General features: G+C 43.4%; 2 protein-coding genes across 2 annotated transcripts in view; one reads left to right on the top strand and one right to left on the bottom strand.

Moving 5' to 3' along the window:
- The window catches only part of zgc:63587 (uncharacterized protein LOC393431 homolog), a 31,677-nt gene extending 21,906 nt beyond the window's left edge, over positions 1-9,771 (bottom strand). Inside the window, exons 1-6 of the mRNA XM_064353247.1 lie at positions 9,616-9,771; positions 5,850-5,887; positions 5,251-5,350; positions 3,979-4,065; positions 3,314-3,437; positions 40-174 (exon numbers count right to left, since the gene is read on the bottom strand). Of these exons, the coding sequence (XP_064209317.1) occupies positions 40-174; positions 3,314-3,437; positions 3,979-4,065; positions 5,251-5,350; positions 5,850-5,876 (473 nt within the window). The 5' untranslated portion in view covers positions 5,877-5,887; positions 9,616-9,771. The remainder of the gene's footprint in view (positions 1-39; positions 175-3,313; positions 3,438-3,978; positions 4,066-5,250; positions 5,351-5,849; positions 5,888-9,615) is intronic.
- A 3,952-nt stretch (positions 9,772-13,723) lies between these two features.
- On the top strand, positions 13,724-15,675 carry cldn5a (claudin 5a). Its single transcript, XM_064353250.1, has one exon. It carries the CDS (start codon positions 14,006-14,008, stop codon positions 14,651-14,653), a length of 648 nt encoding a protein of 215 aa, XP_064209320.1. The 5' UTR covers positions 13,724-14,005; the 3' UTR covers positions 14,654-15,675.
- The last annotated feature ends 1,388 nt before the right edge of the window (positions 15,676-17,063 follow it).

Raw genomic sequence — 17,063 nt, forward strand, 5'->3', positions numbered from 1 at the left:
AGCAGGTGTGTTTGGGCAGGTGTGGCCCCCAGCTCGTACCCGTGTCCGAAGGGTGAGATGAAGTAGAAGCAGCAGTGAACGCGGTTGTCCACGATGTGCCGGCGGTTGAGCCCGCTCTCGTCGTGCAGGTAGCGCTCAAACTGGTTATCAATGTACTGGATGATGGTCTTAAAGCTAGGGACACAGAATGGACACAGAGAGCAAAAACCCCTAATCAACTGAAGAAAATAGCACATTTCCTGCAGGTGACCACAGGATTCAAACCCCACTCCAGCAGAAACACCGATGGGCCTGTTTTTGGGTACAGTCTTTCAAAATCACATGGCAGGAATAATGAGCTTAATCCGATGAAGTTTAAACCATGTGTCCTTTTTTTAAGGGTAGTATTCGTTGTGGCCATGGCCATTTGAGTAGGCCTGAATGGATTCACATGGTGGTTAAATAATACTGCCAGGTTAAGCAGAGTTTACTGGACTAATTTTTTACTTTTTTATTTAACCTTTATTTACCCAGGGTAGGTTCACTGAGCACGGATGCTCTTTTGCAGGAACGCCCTGCTTCACACTCATACACATTCGCACCTGGGAGCTGCGCAGTACAACCAAAATCCTCTACTGTTGGCCACTGAGCAGCTCCACTGGAGGGAGAGAACATTTTTTTAGCCAATTAAATCAGGGGATGATTAAGTTTTTTCGAGAGCCAGATCTGGGATTTTAGCCAGGAACCCCCTACTCTTTGCGAATAGTGTCGTGGGATCTTTAATGACCACAGTGAGTCAGGACCTCGGTTTAACGTCTCATCCCAAAGACAGCATCTCCTACAGCACAGTGTCCCCATCACTGCACTGGGGCATTGGGGTTTATTTGACCAGAGGGAAGATTGCCCCCTGCTGGCCCACCAACACCACTTCCAGCAGCAACTCAGTATTCCCTGGTGGTCTCCCATCCAAGTACTAACCAAGCCCACACCTGCTTAGCTTCAGCCAGTCGGTAGGAGCAGAGTGCGTGGTGGTATAGCTGCTGGCCAAATATCATGGTTATCATAGACTGTCCATTCAAACAGACTTTAGTGGACTTTGTCCTGGTACAGCACCAGTACCATCTCCAAAATATGCTGCAGGGACTTCATTGAAGGTCCAAATGTTGGTTTTATTGTCCCAGAATTTACAAAGCCAATCAGATATGAAATAAATCAAAGATATTAAACATATATCTGTGCGAACAGTAGTTCCAGTGCATGGATGGGCCCCATGGTACATGAACTATTAAGGCACTGCAAACAGAACCTGTCCTGTTACCTGTCCCAGCTGAGCTAAGTCAACGGCCCACATCCACAAATCATCTCAGAAGAGGAATTCTGATCTGGTGGCAGGTTCAGCTTTAACTCACAGAGGATAAGGATAGTAAACAGGGAAAACCTGATCCTCGATCAGCACAGAGATGCTTTATCGGTATTGGTCCTGGTCTGTGGTATGGTTAGGGGACGCAGATTGGCTGTGATTGGCCGGTCTGTGGTATGGTTAGGGGACGCAGATTGGCTGTGACTGGCCAGTCTGTGGTATGGTTAGGGGCGCAGAGGTCTGTGATTAGCTGGTCTGTGGTATAGTTACGGCCACAGAGATATGTGATTGGCTGGCTGAGGCTTGGCCGAAGGAATAAACAGCCATTTCAGGACAATCAACAGGAAGTTGCAGCTGAAACAAAACTTCCTGCCTGAAGCCATCAGAGGGCCGGGGGGCAGGGGGGCAGGGGGGATCCACGCTTCTGCCAGATCCCATTCCAACTCCCCCCCCCAACACACACCCCTCTCTCACTCGCTCCATCTTTCTTTTTCTTGCCATTTTTCTCCCATTTTCTCCCCAATTTAGTCATTATACCAATTCCCCGTGTGTATCACGGTCCTGGTCGATGCACATCTTTCTGTTGATCTGGGAAGGGCGTAGACTACCACATGCCTCCTCCGATGCATGTGGAGTCGCCAGCCGCTTCTTTTCACCTGACAGCGAGGAGTTTCACTAGGGAGAGCGTAACGCATGTGGAGGTTCACGCTATCTCCCCTAGATCCCCTCCCTGCTGAACAGGTGCCCCGACCAACCAGTAGGAGTCGCTAATGCAATGATCAGGACTCGTACCCTCATCGGCTTCCCACCCGTGAACACTGCCAACTGTGTTCGAAGGAACGTCTGACCAAGCCGGAAGTACCGCTGCCAGGGGCTGAACCCGGGTCTCTGCGGTGGTAGGCGAGTGCTTTTACCTCTACACTACCCTGCCGTCTGCCCTCCATCTTTCTTTCTGGGTCTGTTCACACAGTCTGTCAATCACTGGTCTGCTTCCCCGGTAGTCTCTGTGGGGGCCTCAGTGCAGAACTGGCTGGCTCCTAGTTCAGGCTGTCAGGTTTCTCATATAAAGCACAGTGAGTGCAATCTGCAGGGGTACCTGCTGATGAGTGTGCTTCTCCTTTAGTCTGTGTGGGAGACCTTTCCTATAACACAAAGGGCTCCTGGCCAGTGTTGGTGGGAAGAAAGCACTGCTAGATTAATAAAGTTGTTTTAATCACATATGTAGGCACAAACTATTTTAGCAAATGCTCCAATTCCCCACACACAGCTGGTGAGGAGGGGAGCCGTGGGGGGGGGGCCTGTACCTTTATCCATGGTGCCACGGCTTAATGCCGAGGCTGAAAGGAAAGCGAGGTGCTGGACATTCTTAAGAGGACGCTGGCGAGACCCAGCACATTCTGCAGGGGTGGGGTGGGGGGTTAGGAGGACGCTGGCGAGACCCAGCACATTCTGCAAGGGTGGGGTGGGGGGGGGGGACCTAGCAAAGCAGGGATGGAAATTAGGGAGGATGCTGGGAGGCGATGCACGTTAAACTGACATTAGAAATGATAACCTACAGCTAAAGCAGGAAAATGGCAATGATGAATCAATCAATGAATGGAGCTAATCGGCTGACCTTAGGTGCACAATTTGTCCCCTTATTACCACATCTGCCCCCCTTACATACCACATCTGCCCCTTAGGTATCTGTCTCTGGACGAACATAGGAATACTGTTGTGAAGTAACTGGCATAGAAAAGGCACATTGTCTTGAATTGGTTGGTTACATGAAGGGATATTGTTGCTAAGTGGTTGGTAGTAGATATATGGTTAAAGAGTATACTGCTGTTAAGTGCATTTGAACAGAAAGTTCTTACATACAGTTTTTACATGGTTGGTCAGAAAGAGGCATATGATTAGAGAGAAGAAAATTGTTGTTAAGTGGTTGAGTAGAGAGGTTTATTGTTGATAACTGATGATCCAGAAAAGGCTCACCAGTCTTGGCTGTTAATAGCATCACCATAACCAGGCGTGTCCACCACTGTGAGGCGTAGTTTCACCCCCCGTTCCTCAATTTCCACAGTAGACGCCTCAATCTGGACGGTCCGTTCAATTTTCTCTGTAGGCCAGCAAAGCAGCGCATACCAGTTAGGGTAACATCTCTACACCCCACCTCCATATCCCTATACACTTCCCCCAAACTCTAAGCCCAGCCCTAACCCTAACCCCACCTCCATATCCCTATACACTTCCCCCAAACTCTAAGCCCAGCCCTAACCCTAACCCCACCTCCATATCCCTATACATTTCCCCCAAACTCCAAGTCTAGCCCTAACCCCAAACTCTAACCATCCACAATGGACAAAATGGTAGCTTCCAGCTACCTGAGTTTGAGCAGGACTCAAATCATCATGAGCTCATGTAATGTAGTACTTATGTTTGCAAGCTAACAGTAGGTGTAACACAATGACTATAAAATGTGTACATAGGTATGTATGCATGTATATATAGATGCAAAAGTATTGGTGGATTGTTGAGCAGGCAATAACCAAGAATTGCTTTTTTGATTTTATGGGAAGACTTGCATACTATTATTCACCTATATTTAACCAGGAAAATCTTACTGAAATGAACACTCTTTTTCAAGAGATTCCTCTTACCTGCAGCGATGGGGATATAGCGCTCAGGGTAAAGGTCCGTCAGAAACAGGCTGTTGATCAGAGTAGACTTCCCCAAACCGGACTCCCCTACAGAGCCAAGGACATAGGCAGAGCTCGGAATGGTGATTCCAAGAGAATGGGGGCATAATGAGTCAGAACCCACTCAACCCCTATGAATCCAGAACCCACTCAACCCCTATGAATCCAGGCCCCACTCAACCCCTATGAATCCAGGCCCCACTCAAACCCCTATGAATCCAGAACCCACTCAACCCCTATGAATCCAGAACCCACTCAACCCCTATGAATCCAGAACCCACTCAACCCCTATGAATCCAGGCCCCACTCAAACCACTATGAATCCAGGCCCCACTCAAACTCCTATGAATCCAGAACCCACTCAACCCCTATGAATCCAGAACCCACTCAACCCCTATGAATCCAGACCCCACTCAACCCCTATGAATCCAGACCCCACTCAAACCCTATGAATCCAAACCCCACTCAACCCCTATGAATCCAGACTCCACTCAAGGAGAAGTTTATAGTGATAGGGCTTGGGGGAGGGGTTTAAAGTAATAGTGCATGGGGAGGAGTTTAGTGATACCGCTTTGGGGAGGAGTTTATAGTGATAGGACTTGGGGGAGGGGTTTATAGTGATAACGCTTGGGGGAGGGGTTTATAGTGATAGGACATGAGGGAGGAGTTTATAGTGATAGCACATGAGGGAGGAGTTTATAGTGATAGCGCTTGGGGGAGGGGTTTATAGTGATAGCGCTTGGGGGAGGGGTTTATAGTGATAGGACATGAGGGAGGAGTTTATAGTGATAGCACTTGGGGGAGGGGTTTATAGTGATAGCACATGAGGGAGGAGTTTATAGTGATAGCGCTTGGGGGAGGGGTTTATAGTGATAGCGCTTGGGGGAGGGGTTTATAGTGATAGCGCTTGGGGGAGGGTTTAGTGATAGGACATGAGGGAGGAGTTTATAGTGATAGCACTTGGGGGAGGGGTTTATAGTGATAGGACATGGGGGAGGAGTTTATAGTGATAGCACTTGGGGGAGGGGTTTATAGTGATAGCGCTTGGGGGAGGGGTTTATAGTGATAGGACTTGGGGGAGGGGTTTATAGTGATAGGACATGAGGGAGGAGTTTATAGTGATAGCGCTTAGGGGAGGAGTTTATAGTGATAGCGCTTAGGGGAGGGGTTTATAGTGATAGCGCTTGGGGGAGGGGTTTATAGTGATAGCACACAGGGGAGGTCCAGACTCACCCACAACCATCAGCGTGAACTCAAAGCCTTTCTTCACAGACTTCCTGTGCACCTGGTTGGGCAGGTTAGCGAAGCCCACATATCCTGCTGCCTCAGGAAACTGCCGGAAACACAGGGTGCAATGGAGTATCTGTACACTAACCCCAACCCCAACCCATCTCTACACTAATCCTAACCCCAACCCCAACTCATCTCTACACTAACCCCAACCCATCTCTACACTATCCCAACCCCAACCCTAACCCTCACCCTACACTTCACTACAGCTGCACTCAGACCATGCCACACATTTAACCAACATGAGGCATTCCAAGTCAAATAACCATCAGTAAGTCTTTCAAAACTATTCAGTGAACAATTCCTAAAAGCAAGCAGACGCTTCCACTTTCTGAAAAAAACTTCTCAATATTTTGCTAGTCCTGATTTAGCGTCTGCCTGAAGCTCCTTCCCTCCCTGAGCTTGTTATTCATACGATATGTATCCAGAACTCTTATGTCAAAGAGAAACCACATAGAAATGAACAACACAAACAGTCCAAACGGGTGTTGATAAAGGAAGCTCTGCTCAGGTGGCTGGATTTGGGTCCCAGTCCTACTCACCTTCCCTTTCTCTCCAGACTGAGACATGTCCCCTGAACCTGCAAACACACAGGCAGTCAGAACACGCCCACACCCCAAAGCAAATATATACACCGACCCCACCCCCCCAGCACCCACGCCCCAAAGCAAAATATACACCAACCCTACCCCCAGCAGTGACCCCGAACCCTGAGCACCGACCCCACCCCCCAGTGCCAACCCCACCCCTGGCACAAATGTGGGTTCCGTGTCAGGCTGGTCCCTGAGTGCTGATAAAGAGGGAGCTCGGAGGGTCTATTTCATCGCCGCTCCTGGAGAACAATGGAGTTTATCAGCAGAGTTCCTCAATCTTTCCCTACGCATCCCATTCCAGCGTGTTAAGAGGGAAAGCACGCGCCCCGTCTCGCAATCAGGGGTGCAGGTCCGCCCTCCACAGGACCAATTCTGTGGTGACTGACAGGCCAGCAGCCAGGGGGGACTGTGGTACATGCCAAAGGGGCGGACTGTGGCTGTTCATCACCTCCTTTCCCTTTATTTATTTATTCCTTCCTCACTGAACCAGAAAAACCCCACTGAGACAGAAATTACTTTTACAATAAAACGCTATGTTACAAAGACAAACCATGTGACCACAACACACTGGCACGAGACGGGCGTGTGAACAGGAATTAGCAGCGGATTAAAAGCAGAAGCACACTACACTGAAACAGGTGACTGAAACACCTAGACTGGAGCCAAATGCACTGGCGCTAGTGAGCAACATCTCTCATTACATTACATTACATTACAGGCATTTGGCAGACGCCCTTATCCAGAGCGACGTACAACAAAGTGTATAAACATAACCAGGAACAAGTGTGTTGAAAACCCTAGAGGGACGCACAGTTCCAAGTGCAGGGAACGACCGCGTAGTTTAACTTGGACCCTGTAGGTTAATCTGATTAGCACAACAAACAGCAACAAATCAGTCTATGCAAATAAAACAATCAATAGTTGAGTAGGCACAAGTGCAATAACTAAGTCAACTAAGATAAACAGCTTACCTAGCCACAACCCTAAGATTACATAGTCAATTAGAGACTACAGGGAGGTAGGGAGGGATGGGGAGAGGTGCAGCCTGAAGAGGTGAGTCTTCAATCTCTCAAATGAAGTGAGCTTCAAAAAAGCAGGCCAGGTTTGGCCGACTGAGCCTACATGAGAACGAAAGAACTCAGGAATTATTTTTGCTAGCTAGATTCAAGCAAGATGACAACTGCTCAGTTGTCACAAGCAAATAGGTAACGGTCAATATTAAATAAGTAATACATTATTTAAAACTTTTGTGACAGCTTGTACTTAAAAGCCTTTTGCAAAAGATTGCAAGATTTTCAGGGCACAATATTAGGCTATTGATTTAGGAGTTAGCATACTGGGTTAAGCCAGCATAAAGGCAAACTACATTGTATTCATTAGCACGTCGGCTAATAAACTAGCTGCATTATAGTAGCAAACGGACTTTAAGTATAGTAAACTGACTTTAAGCAAGCAGACTACATCCACTTATGATGACTGAGGCCTGTAAGGTGAAGCACAACAGGGCATAGCTGGCACGTTGAGCTGCATTTTTCACCGAAACAATCGATGCACACTGACAATATACTCACAACAAGCACAGAAGTGGGAGACTTCCTTCATTTGACTGTAAAGTAAAATGCTTTCTGGAGTTTATTCTTACAAAATGTCATGCATAAATAACTTATCACTGCATGTTACATTGTCAAAAAACCTCACCAAATTTAGCAATCAAGAGTTCAGGTGGAACACTCCCCTTGGAAGTCCTCCGAGACCTCATGTGTTCCCTAATTACTATATCGAAGTTGTGCCTTTGCACCCTAAACACTACAGTGTGTTTATATGCCCTTGCACCCTAAACACTACAGTGTGTTTATATGCCCTTGCACCCTAAACACTACAGTGTGTTTATATGCCCTTGCACCCTAAACACTACAGTGTGTTTATATGCCCTTGCACCCTAAACACTACAGTGTGTTTATATGCCCATGCACCCTAAACACTACAGTGTGTTTATATGCCCATGCGCCCTAAACAATACAGTGTGTTTATATGCCCTTGCATGCACCCTAAACAATACAGCGAGGTTATGTGCCCTTCCACCCTAAACACTACAGTCTGTTCATATGCCCTTGCACCCTAAACAATACAGCAAGGTTATGTTCCCTCCCAGCATAATGTTAGCTCATGCATGCAAATGACCAGCGGTAAAAAAAATTTAATTAGTACAATAGTCCTGATCCAGAACTAAGCAAGCAAGGTGAAAAACTGGCCCGACTCAAACAGACTGACAGAAATCTAATTCATGCTTTGCGTTCTCCTTTTCTCCTCTAAAAAGGAGGGAGGGGAAATGACACTCTTTGATTTATGGTGAAAGATGTCTCCTTTCACACTTTTGTCCCGATCATGCTGATAACATGCAGAAAATAAGGGGTTCAGAGAAAGTTTAAGGGGTTTGTCAAATAAAAGATGTCTTCATCATTTGTGAGCTCTTTTTAGGTTAATCTAATTAAAGCAACAGCAAATGACTTATCACTCTTTACCAGGTTGGTTTCTTTCTCAGTAAGAACATTTAGTACATGAAAGGGTGTCACTACAAAAGTGTACATAAAGGGACAGGAAAGAATGGACCAGAACACAATAAGCAGCTTGCGCGACCCAAGGGGCTTCCCTGATTCAGCCGAATCATCCCACTCAAACAGGAGCTATGCACCAGTGACTATGAGGACAGTCTGCAGTAATTATGCCAATTGGCTGAGATATGAAGCAAAACTATTTTACTGTCTCCTAAAAATGCAGTCAATTACATTTAATGTCGTGATCCGAGATACACAGATAAACTAGACTCGATTCGCTCATTTTAAAGCGTTTTTTCACCATTTTAGTGCTGTCACTGGGGAGGGTGATCTGGAGCCAAAGGAATTTCTCGCACTGGATGCTTTTAACTCGCACAGAAGCTACAGAAATTTGCAAGAGGCCCTTAGCCATGGCACAGCAAATCTAACAGACTATGAACGTAGTTTCCTCGAAATTATCTGAAATGGCCACATTAATCGATAAATGTCACTTAACTGCTGCCAAATTGCAGAGGTATTATTAATTGACAGTCCTATCAAACCATTGGTACGATTGCGCCAACGCCAAATCAACATCCCAATTCCAAGAACCTATTTCCGCAAAACAGCCTACGTCTGAAAGTTACGGTTACCTTAAGCGACCGAGCGCGTTTAGCACTCTACATATAAACAGTTATAGCGCAGTGGTTACTCTGCCAATTATACTGAAATCTCAAATTTGTCACAACCTTTAGATTTGGGGTGCTCCATAGTTAACATATGGACATAACTATGGACATTTTGGTCTGGTACACAGTATTTGGTCCCAAAAACACTTTAAAATTTCCAAAATACGTCCACACCCAGTTTCGGGAGAAAAGAAAAAACACTATATAAAGACAAATTGAGCAATCCTAAAACGCCACGCGCTTCAGGACAATAGATTCAAATAAAAAGAAAGAAAACACTCTTATAGGTCTATTTTTAATATCAGTGTAGCGAATTTTGCAACATTCAACATTTCTATGAATACACTTAAAAGTTTTCCTGGACAGCTTCAACTTCTCGCCGCAGCAGTAACTGATTACACAAGTTTACATTGTTGCCAAGTTTGTGTGTTACTCTTAACGCTGCAAACAACAGCAATCCAAATGAACTTGGTTAATGTGTTGAATCCTTACCTCTGGGAATGTATACGTAAATAAATTACTTTAGATTAGATTTTTCTCACTGCTGCAGTCTATCCCAGGCCAGTCCAGGGATCCGGAACCTCCCAGATATATTCCGCCCTTATCCCATAATGCCCATTTTCTGTTCGTGTGGGTGGGACAGTAAAGAATGTCGAGAGACTGAAGCCATTACGGCTCTAAACCCGAAGGCGATGCCATTTTAAGGAGACGGAGCTCAGAGCCAATATGGCTTTCATAGTCTCCACTTTCGCTATCAAACGGCTGAGTATTTATAAATGTTACCACAGTCTACAGTCACTTACACGCATGCATAAGCGAATAAAATTCAATTTTATTTGTATCGCGCTTTTTTTTTTTGAGAGAACTGTCACAAAGGCACTTTACAGAGTAGCAAGACAAGAGACAAAAACAATACACACATAAGCCACTTTCCAAATAACGAAACCAGCAGTTCGGTATGTTGGTATGGTTTTTTTTTTTTGAAACCACGACGATATTCTTTGTTGATAACATTCATTAATAGCCTTTAACAGAACATACTGCATTTTATCTGAAAAACTGATGGAAGTACGAATACTTTGCTGGTCGTGTCTCCTTGTATCATTCCGATATGATCAGGCATGCAATTGCCATCAAGTAGCTACACGAAATTTTTAAGAAGTGTACTTTCTCTTTTTTAAATTTAAATATCATACTGTTACAGTTTTAGCGTATGTTTTCGACTGGCACGGTTTTCGCGTGCAATGAAGGATATTGTAGTTATCTACAGAAGTTTCTGACAACCAGCTGGCATTAGCCTGGCTGGTAAAAGGGCATTAGGGAATTTGTGATCACGAAAATACACTCGATTCAAGAAAATACACTGTAAGAAAGAAAATGCACCCTAAGCAAAAAAAAAAATACACTCGCATTAAGAAAATATACTCGAAGAAATAAAGTACACTCAAAGCAAGAACCTACGCTTGAAGCAAGGAAATACATTCGAAGTAACTCCAAAACCGTTTGTATAGTGCCATTTTTCCAAAGGCTGTACACATGAACAGATTAATTTTATAGCATTAATCCACCGTCATAAACAAAAATGGGGGCCCACAGAGACTTCTTATGTGTAGGGCCCAGAATTTTGTGCTACACCCCTGATTACAGCAACATACAGCAATCACACATCAGACAACAAGTAGATCAAATTAGATAAGTACAAGCAGTATTAAAAAGATCAGTGTTTAAGAGTTTAAAATCTTCCATTTGAATGAGAAATTCTAAGTTGTAAGCTTTGTAGGTTTGTAAGACTGTGACGGGGTGGGGTGTGCATCTTTATAGAGAACAGTGGAGCTCCACTGGATTAGGGCATCTGCTGAGCTTTTCTGATTGTAACAACATCCTGTTTAGTTTCACACCTGCATTGAAAACACTGAAATGCACCAGTTCATTCCTAGAGGCTCTTTGGCCGGAGAAGCACAGGATGTACCACAGGAATAAATAATCAGTTATTAAATACAAGTATAGAAGGGTTTGTGGGAGTGGTTCTTTTTTAACACACCTCTCTCAGTCTCCCCACAGCGCCCCCTGCTGACCAGTGGCAGAATATTTACTGTTTATTCCAGCAGGAAATCTTTCACATGCCGATGGAATGGAAACCTGTGATCACAAACATTAATAAAAAACCCAGAGATTGTGTGTTATGCTGAATTCCTCTCTTTGATCCATTTTATGTAACGCATGTTATAATAATAAAAATATAGTCGAACAGCTGACAAAGGTTAAGGTAAGCTTACGAGTAGCTTGGAATTCATTTGTGACCAGGAAGCAAACTAACAAAAGCCAGGCAAAATATATTCCAGAAATGCCTCTGATGTAAAAATCCTAGAGATTTTCTTTTACACAGAGAGCTAAAGGTATCCGAAATCCAGGAGGGATGTTCCTAGTAAATGTTCATGCAACATTTCTGACTTTGATAGAACCCTTTAGGAATAGTACATGCATAAAATGCATTCCAAGAGTGGCGAATATTTTCATCATACAATCTTACAACCAAATGAAAATTTGACTGGAATGTTTTCCAACATTTCTTACATATTTAATAAGCTCGGACAATTCAGAGAGATTCATCCTCATGAGCGACATAGCTCAGGAGGTAAGACCGATTGTCTGGCAGTCGGAGGGTTGCCGGTTCAAACCCCGCCCTGGGCGTGTTGAAGTGTCCTTGAGCAAGACACCTAACCCCTAACTGCTCTGGCGAATGAGAGGCATCAATTGTAAAGCGCTTTGGATAAAAGCGCTATATAAATGCAGTCCATTTACCATCCTAGTGTCCCTTGTCACGTATAATGTTTTAAATCAGTGGTAACCAAACCTGTTCCTGGAGATCAGCCAACCTGTAGGTTTTCATTTCAACTCTAATTTGGCACACCTGAGTCTACTAATCAGCAGCTCAATGAAATCTCTAGCTAATGAATGATGTGTGCTTTGTTATGATTGGAGTTAAAATCTGCAGGACGGCAGATCTCCAGGAACAGGGTTGGTTACCACTGTTTTGAACTATCTCTTTTTCTAATAATTCACAAATTTACTAACCTTACCTATTAGACTTCTTCCTATAGGTAGAATTTAATTTGACCAACTGAGCTCCGAGACCACAAAGGCGACTAAGGAGAAGAAAAAATCAAGGAAATACATTTACAATGGTAACGTGAGACCAGCCATATCATCAGATTACGAAACATAGGGACTCGTTGATGAAAAAAGACTATGCCTATATAAATAATGACGTACAAGCAACTTAGTACTTTACATTGAAGCGAGTTGTAGTACCATCCAAATCGATGAGAAAAGCTGCTTTTGTTTGTTTCTTAACGGCCAGTTGTTGCGAAGGAAATAACCCACCATACAGACCAATCTGGTGTGTGCGTATTATAAGTGTCTGTTACAAGGAAGCTGTTTCTTTTCCATTAATCACTTGGGAGCATCCAGAAGATCAGGCTATGTCAACGCAGCAAGCTAATTCGCTGAACATATTTAAGATTAAACTCTGAACTAAATTAAAAACTCAAACACGTTGAAGTGTACATTTAATTTATTTAATAAATATTAAACATCATTTAAAATGTCTAAGGTCTCCCCAAAAGGACATTGTTCATTAAGTTATTGACCGTGTTACATTTATCAAGTGTTATATTCCTGGCGACTCCTCCACTGTCAGTTTCAGAACTGCATGCTGAGGACATTATGTAATATGGTCACACTCTCGGCTGCCCCACAGGGCGCTTCGTAAAAGATATTAAAGATATTAAAATGTATTTACTAAAATGTATTGAATTATTAAACAAATGAGTAGGCTATATTAAAATATTCGCAGTTTAAATGAAACTATTATATCAGCGCAATGTATCGCACGCACTTGTTTCCCTTGGGTATAGAGCAGGCTGAGATCATTTTCTCCCCTTGATGGGCTCTACGCACACAAGAAAACAACTGATGCGGTTTAGAGAAGACAAAGCCCTGCGTTACAAAGCAAAGCTACATGAATCATAATGAGCAACATACTGTACATCTGTACACTAGGATGAACTTCTGAAGATGCTGCTAAACTATTTAAGAATTTTAATCATTATTTGTTTAATATCGACTGGTGCTTGAGGCAGACAATTAAATGTTTCAAGTAGAAAAAAACATGTAATCAGTTAAACAGCTGATTATATAGTTGTGCTGTATCAAACGCATTCCTGTCTGCTATGACTGCATGTTTAAACGACATTAGCAATAATGCAGTGAGTGTAAATATAAATTAGCCGTCATTATTGTATTAAGTGGGCAAGGATGTAACCCCTCTTTCAGAGAATGTTTTTACAAGCTGAGTAAATTCCAGGACCGCGCGCTGTAAAGTTCATCCTCGCGTCTCGTGCCCGTCCTGCGGCTGCACGGCCGGCGCCGTTATTCACTGTCAAGTAACCGCTCTCTTCCAGCGCAACCTCCCTTTGTCCCCTTTCTTCTAGTACCTCTGCCCTTTCATTGGCCAAGAGGGGATACGATACAACCTGATTGGTCATAAGTTTTTCCTCTATGTTCAACACTTGCAGTGTCGCCCACCCCACCAACTAAATATCCGGAGTTCTTTATCATTGTGCTCCAGTTTGAAATACACCCTGGTTTGAGCGAATAAGACAGAGCTGCATTATAGGAAACAAATACGGGAGAGCGATGTGCCCTTAAATTAAACGGAACACGTTCTTCACAACTGAGGAAAGAAGATTTTAAATAGTTGTGATTTCACTGAAGAAGTATCTGGTTAATACAATACCCGTGGAGAGAAGCAAGAACCATTCAAATCTTTAAAAACAAACAAACAAAACAAAACAAAAAAACAAAACAATATAAAGTGAAAATGGTTTCCGCGGGTTTGGAGATCATGGGTTTAGCGCTGTGCGTTATCGGCTCGTTACTTGTGATGGTGACATGCGGTCTGCCCATGTGGAAAGTGTCAGCATTCATCGAAAGCAACATCGTCACCGCTCAAACCAGCTGGGAAGGACTGTGGATGTCCTGCGTGGTACAGAGCACGGGCCAAATGCAATGTAAGGTGTACGACTCGGTGCTCGCGCTCACCACTGACCTACAGACTGCGCGAGCACTCAGCATCATCTCCTCCGTACTGGGCGTATTGGGCTTGATGGTCACGATTGCCGGTGCGCAGTGCACAAACTGCATCAAAGCAGAAACAGTGAAAGCTAGAGTGGTGAACGCCGGTGGGGTGATCTACATCATAAGCGGAGTGTTCGCCCTGGTCCCTTTGTGCTGGATGGCTAACAACATCATCTCGGACTTCTACAATCCTAATGTCCCAACGTCGAAGAAGCGAGAGATTGGGGCCGCGCTCTACATTGGATGGGCGGCCACCGGACTGCTACTGCTTGGCGGTGCGATGCTGTGCTGCTCCTGCCCCGCGTCTGAAAACTCCTCTTATTCAGTCAAATATGCGCCAACGAAAAGAGCCACGCCGAATGGAGACTATGATAAAAGGAATTATGTTTAGCTTTCACTCCGGCACCTGTTTAATTAGTGGCTATCCGTTTCATCTTTTGACATAAAATGATCTTCAACGTTTTGCACCTGAAATTTGAACTGTTTGAACTGAAAATTATGTAAAGTTTTACAGTTCAGCCAACTCGCATTATAATATACAAAATTACGGAGACCGTTGTAACCCGCTTATAGTAGACACGTTTTGGAGATTATCCAACTATATGTCGAGCATATCCATACAGTAGTGATATGACAGAAACACAGATGTTTGTATTTTAGGTACCTGCATTTCTAGTGCAGAGCTCGTGTCATAAATGTTACATAGAAACTTTTGTTGGATTTTAGCTTTAGCGTTTTGAATTGTTCACCTTTGTACAGACTATTCGAGATGTTTCTTTTCAGAAGGGGAAGGGGTCAACGCTGAAAGAACATATATCCGCTTCATTTTATATGCATTTGTGAATACAGCCACGACGTGAATAGCCTACGCTGTACAGCTTCTCGCAGCAAATAGATATCTTATATTTCACATGGATTTTCTGAGATAAAATATAATGTCCGTAATGGCTGGAGCCCACAGGGATCTATTTTTGCCTGAATTTGTGTGTTCAGGATTTCCCTCCAAAGGTTTTAATGAATATCCAATAGGGTCGCGATCAAGACAGCGACATTAATTTGCAATTCAGTATAAACCTCAGGTATGTTTAAAATAACGGGGAATACATAAGTATATTTTTCTTTTCTTTTACCAGAAGATGGCAAACAATGTTGTTAAGTATTATTGTAGGAAAAAAATACACAAGCATATAACCTAGGTTACTTGCGTTGTTTAAATTGGGAATACAATGCCGAATGTGTAAAAAAAAAAAAAAACTCAACTGTGTTGTCTGTAGTTCAGGCCTTTCCAGCAAACTGCATTCTGTTTCTCTTCCGGAAACATTTATTTTTGTATCTGACGAAAGTTATGCTGTACTTCGGACTCATTTGGTTGTGGTGTTATTATTTTTTAGAAATAAACATACATTGTAATTACCCGTTTGTGTATTTGGGCTGTGCTGTTATATTTAAAAAATATATACCATAAACTAGTAGCCTATTATAAATAAAACAGCTTGTTGTAATAATGAAAACAGAAAAGAAAGCAGTGGTCAGGTTTGGGTCGGATTAGGCTGATAATGTAGAATAGTGTTCTCCTAAAAATAAGCATTATAGCGGATACAACAGTCAAACAACTATCAGGGTAGCTTCCTTTATCAGGTCGGTACTTCAGCTTGGAATGGTATTAAAGTTTTTACGCTGGGTATGGTAAAACTGGAGTCGGCGTACATTTAATATACAGAAATTGATGTAAGTTTTGAAATATTTAACATTTCCCATAGGGCAAATTGATGTTTTTCAAAAAAGTTTTTCAGTTGCCTATCCATTCCCTGAGATTTTCAATATGGCTGACTTTGTTAGTCACTATTATTTAACCAGAGATTCGCACAGACGCTAAAGTAGTGCCCCGAATTCCCACAGCGGGCCCTCTGACCCCCTTGTCAGCAGGAGAAAGTATTTCGGTAAGCCATAAAAACGCGCATGACAATACCCATTCACTCAAAGGATTCTTCAGCATAACGCACAATACCCGACCGAACACCCTCCCATCCCCCATGCAACTTGAAGAGGCGAGAGTGAAAGAGGCGAGACGCCTTTTAGAATTTGCTGGAAGCACCTCCCCATATCATCTACACCAGATTCCATTACAAATTCCCCCATCGTACTATTTGCTGTTATTATAGCGTTTACTCGACCCCTCTCGGAAATGTACATGGTCAGTACCGTGCGTTTGCTCGCTCTTGGCTACGTCGCCGTTTCACGTAGTGTAAATTGGTAAAAAGTAGAACAAGTTCAAGCACGCGAAGAAGCAATTGATCCGACGCCAGCGTCTGCATAAGGGAAATAATGTAGCATCGCATAATGAGTGTAATTAACAATAGTATTGTTAAGTTTAAGTTGAGAAAAATATTCTTCGAAATGGCGCGGTTTTATTGTGGGTAAAACACCTGCTAATAATAAATGTGCCCTGCTCTAAATCTTCTGAACAAAATTCAAAGCGCATTATATTTAAGACTACCACATAAGACGCTTAGCCAGTCATATGCCCTCATTAAACCAGAAAACACGCCGGCCTTTGAGAACAATTATGAACGAACAATAAGTCATTATTACGTGGCAGTGCTGCATAAACTGCAATTATGGTGTATTTTGAAATTATAATCCAACAGTTATGGTGTTTCCCCATGACTCCTATCTTTTCCAATCACGAGTTCAAATACCTGTCCACTGTCTGCATATCACATATTAATAACACACCACTCTGTTAGCCTATATGTAGCCTAGGCTCAAAATGTGCACGACAAAAGGACAAACACTTTGAG

This window comes from Anguilla rostrata, chromosome 10 (genome assembly GCF_018555375.3).
Source record: "Anguilla rostrata isolate EN2019 chromosome 10, ASM1855537v3, whole genome shotgun sequence".
Classification (NCBI taxonomy): Eukaryota; Metazoa; Chordata; class Actinopteri; order Anguilliformes; family Anguillidae; genus Anguilla; species Anguilla rostrata.

Coding starts and splice junctions, on each gene's coding strand:
- cldn5a (XM_064353250.1), top strand. CDS start 14,006: ATGGTTTCCGCGGGTTTGGAGATCATGGGTTTAGCGCTGTGCGTTATC.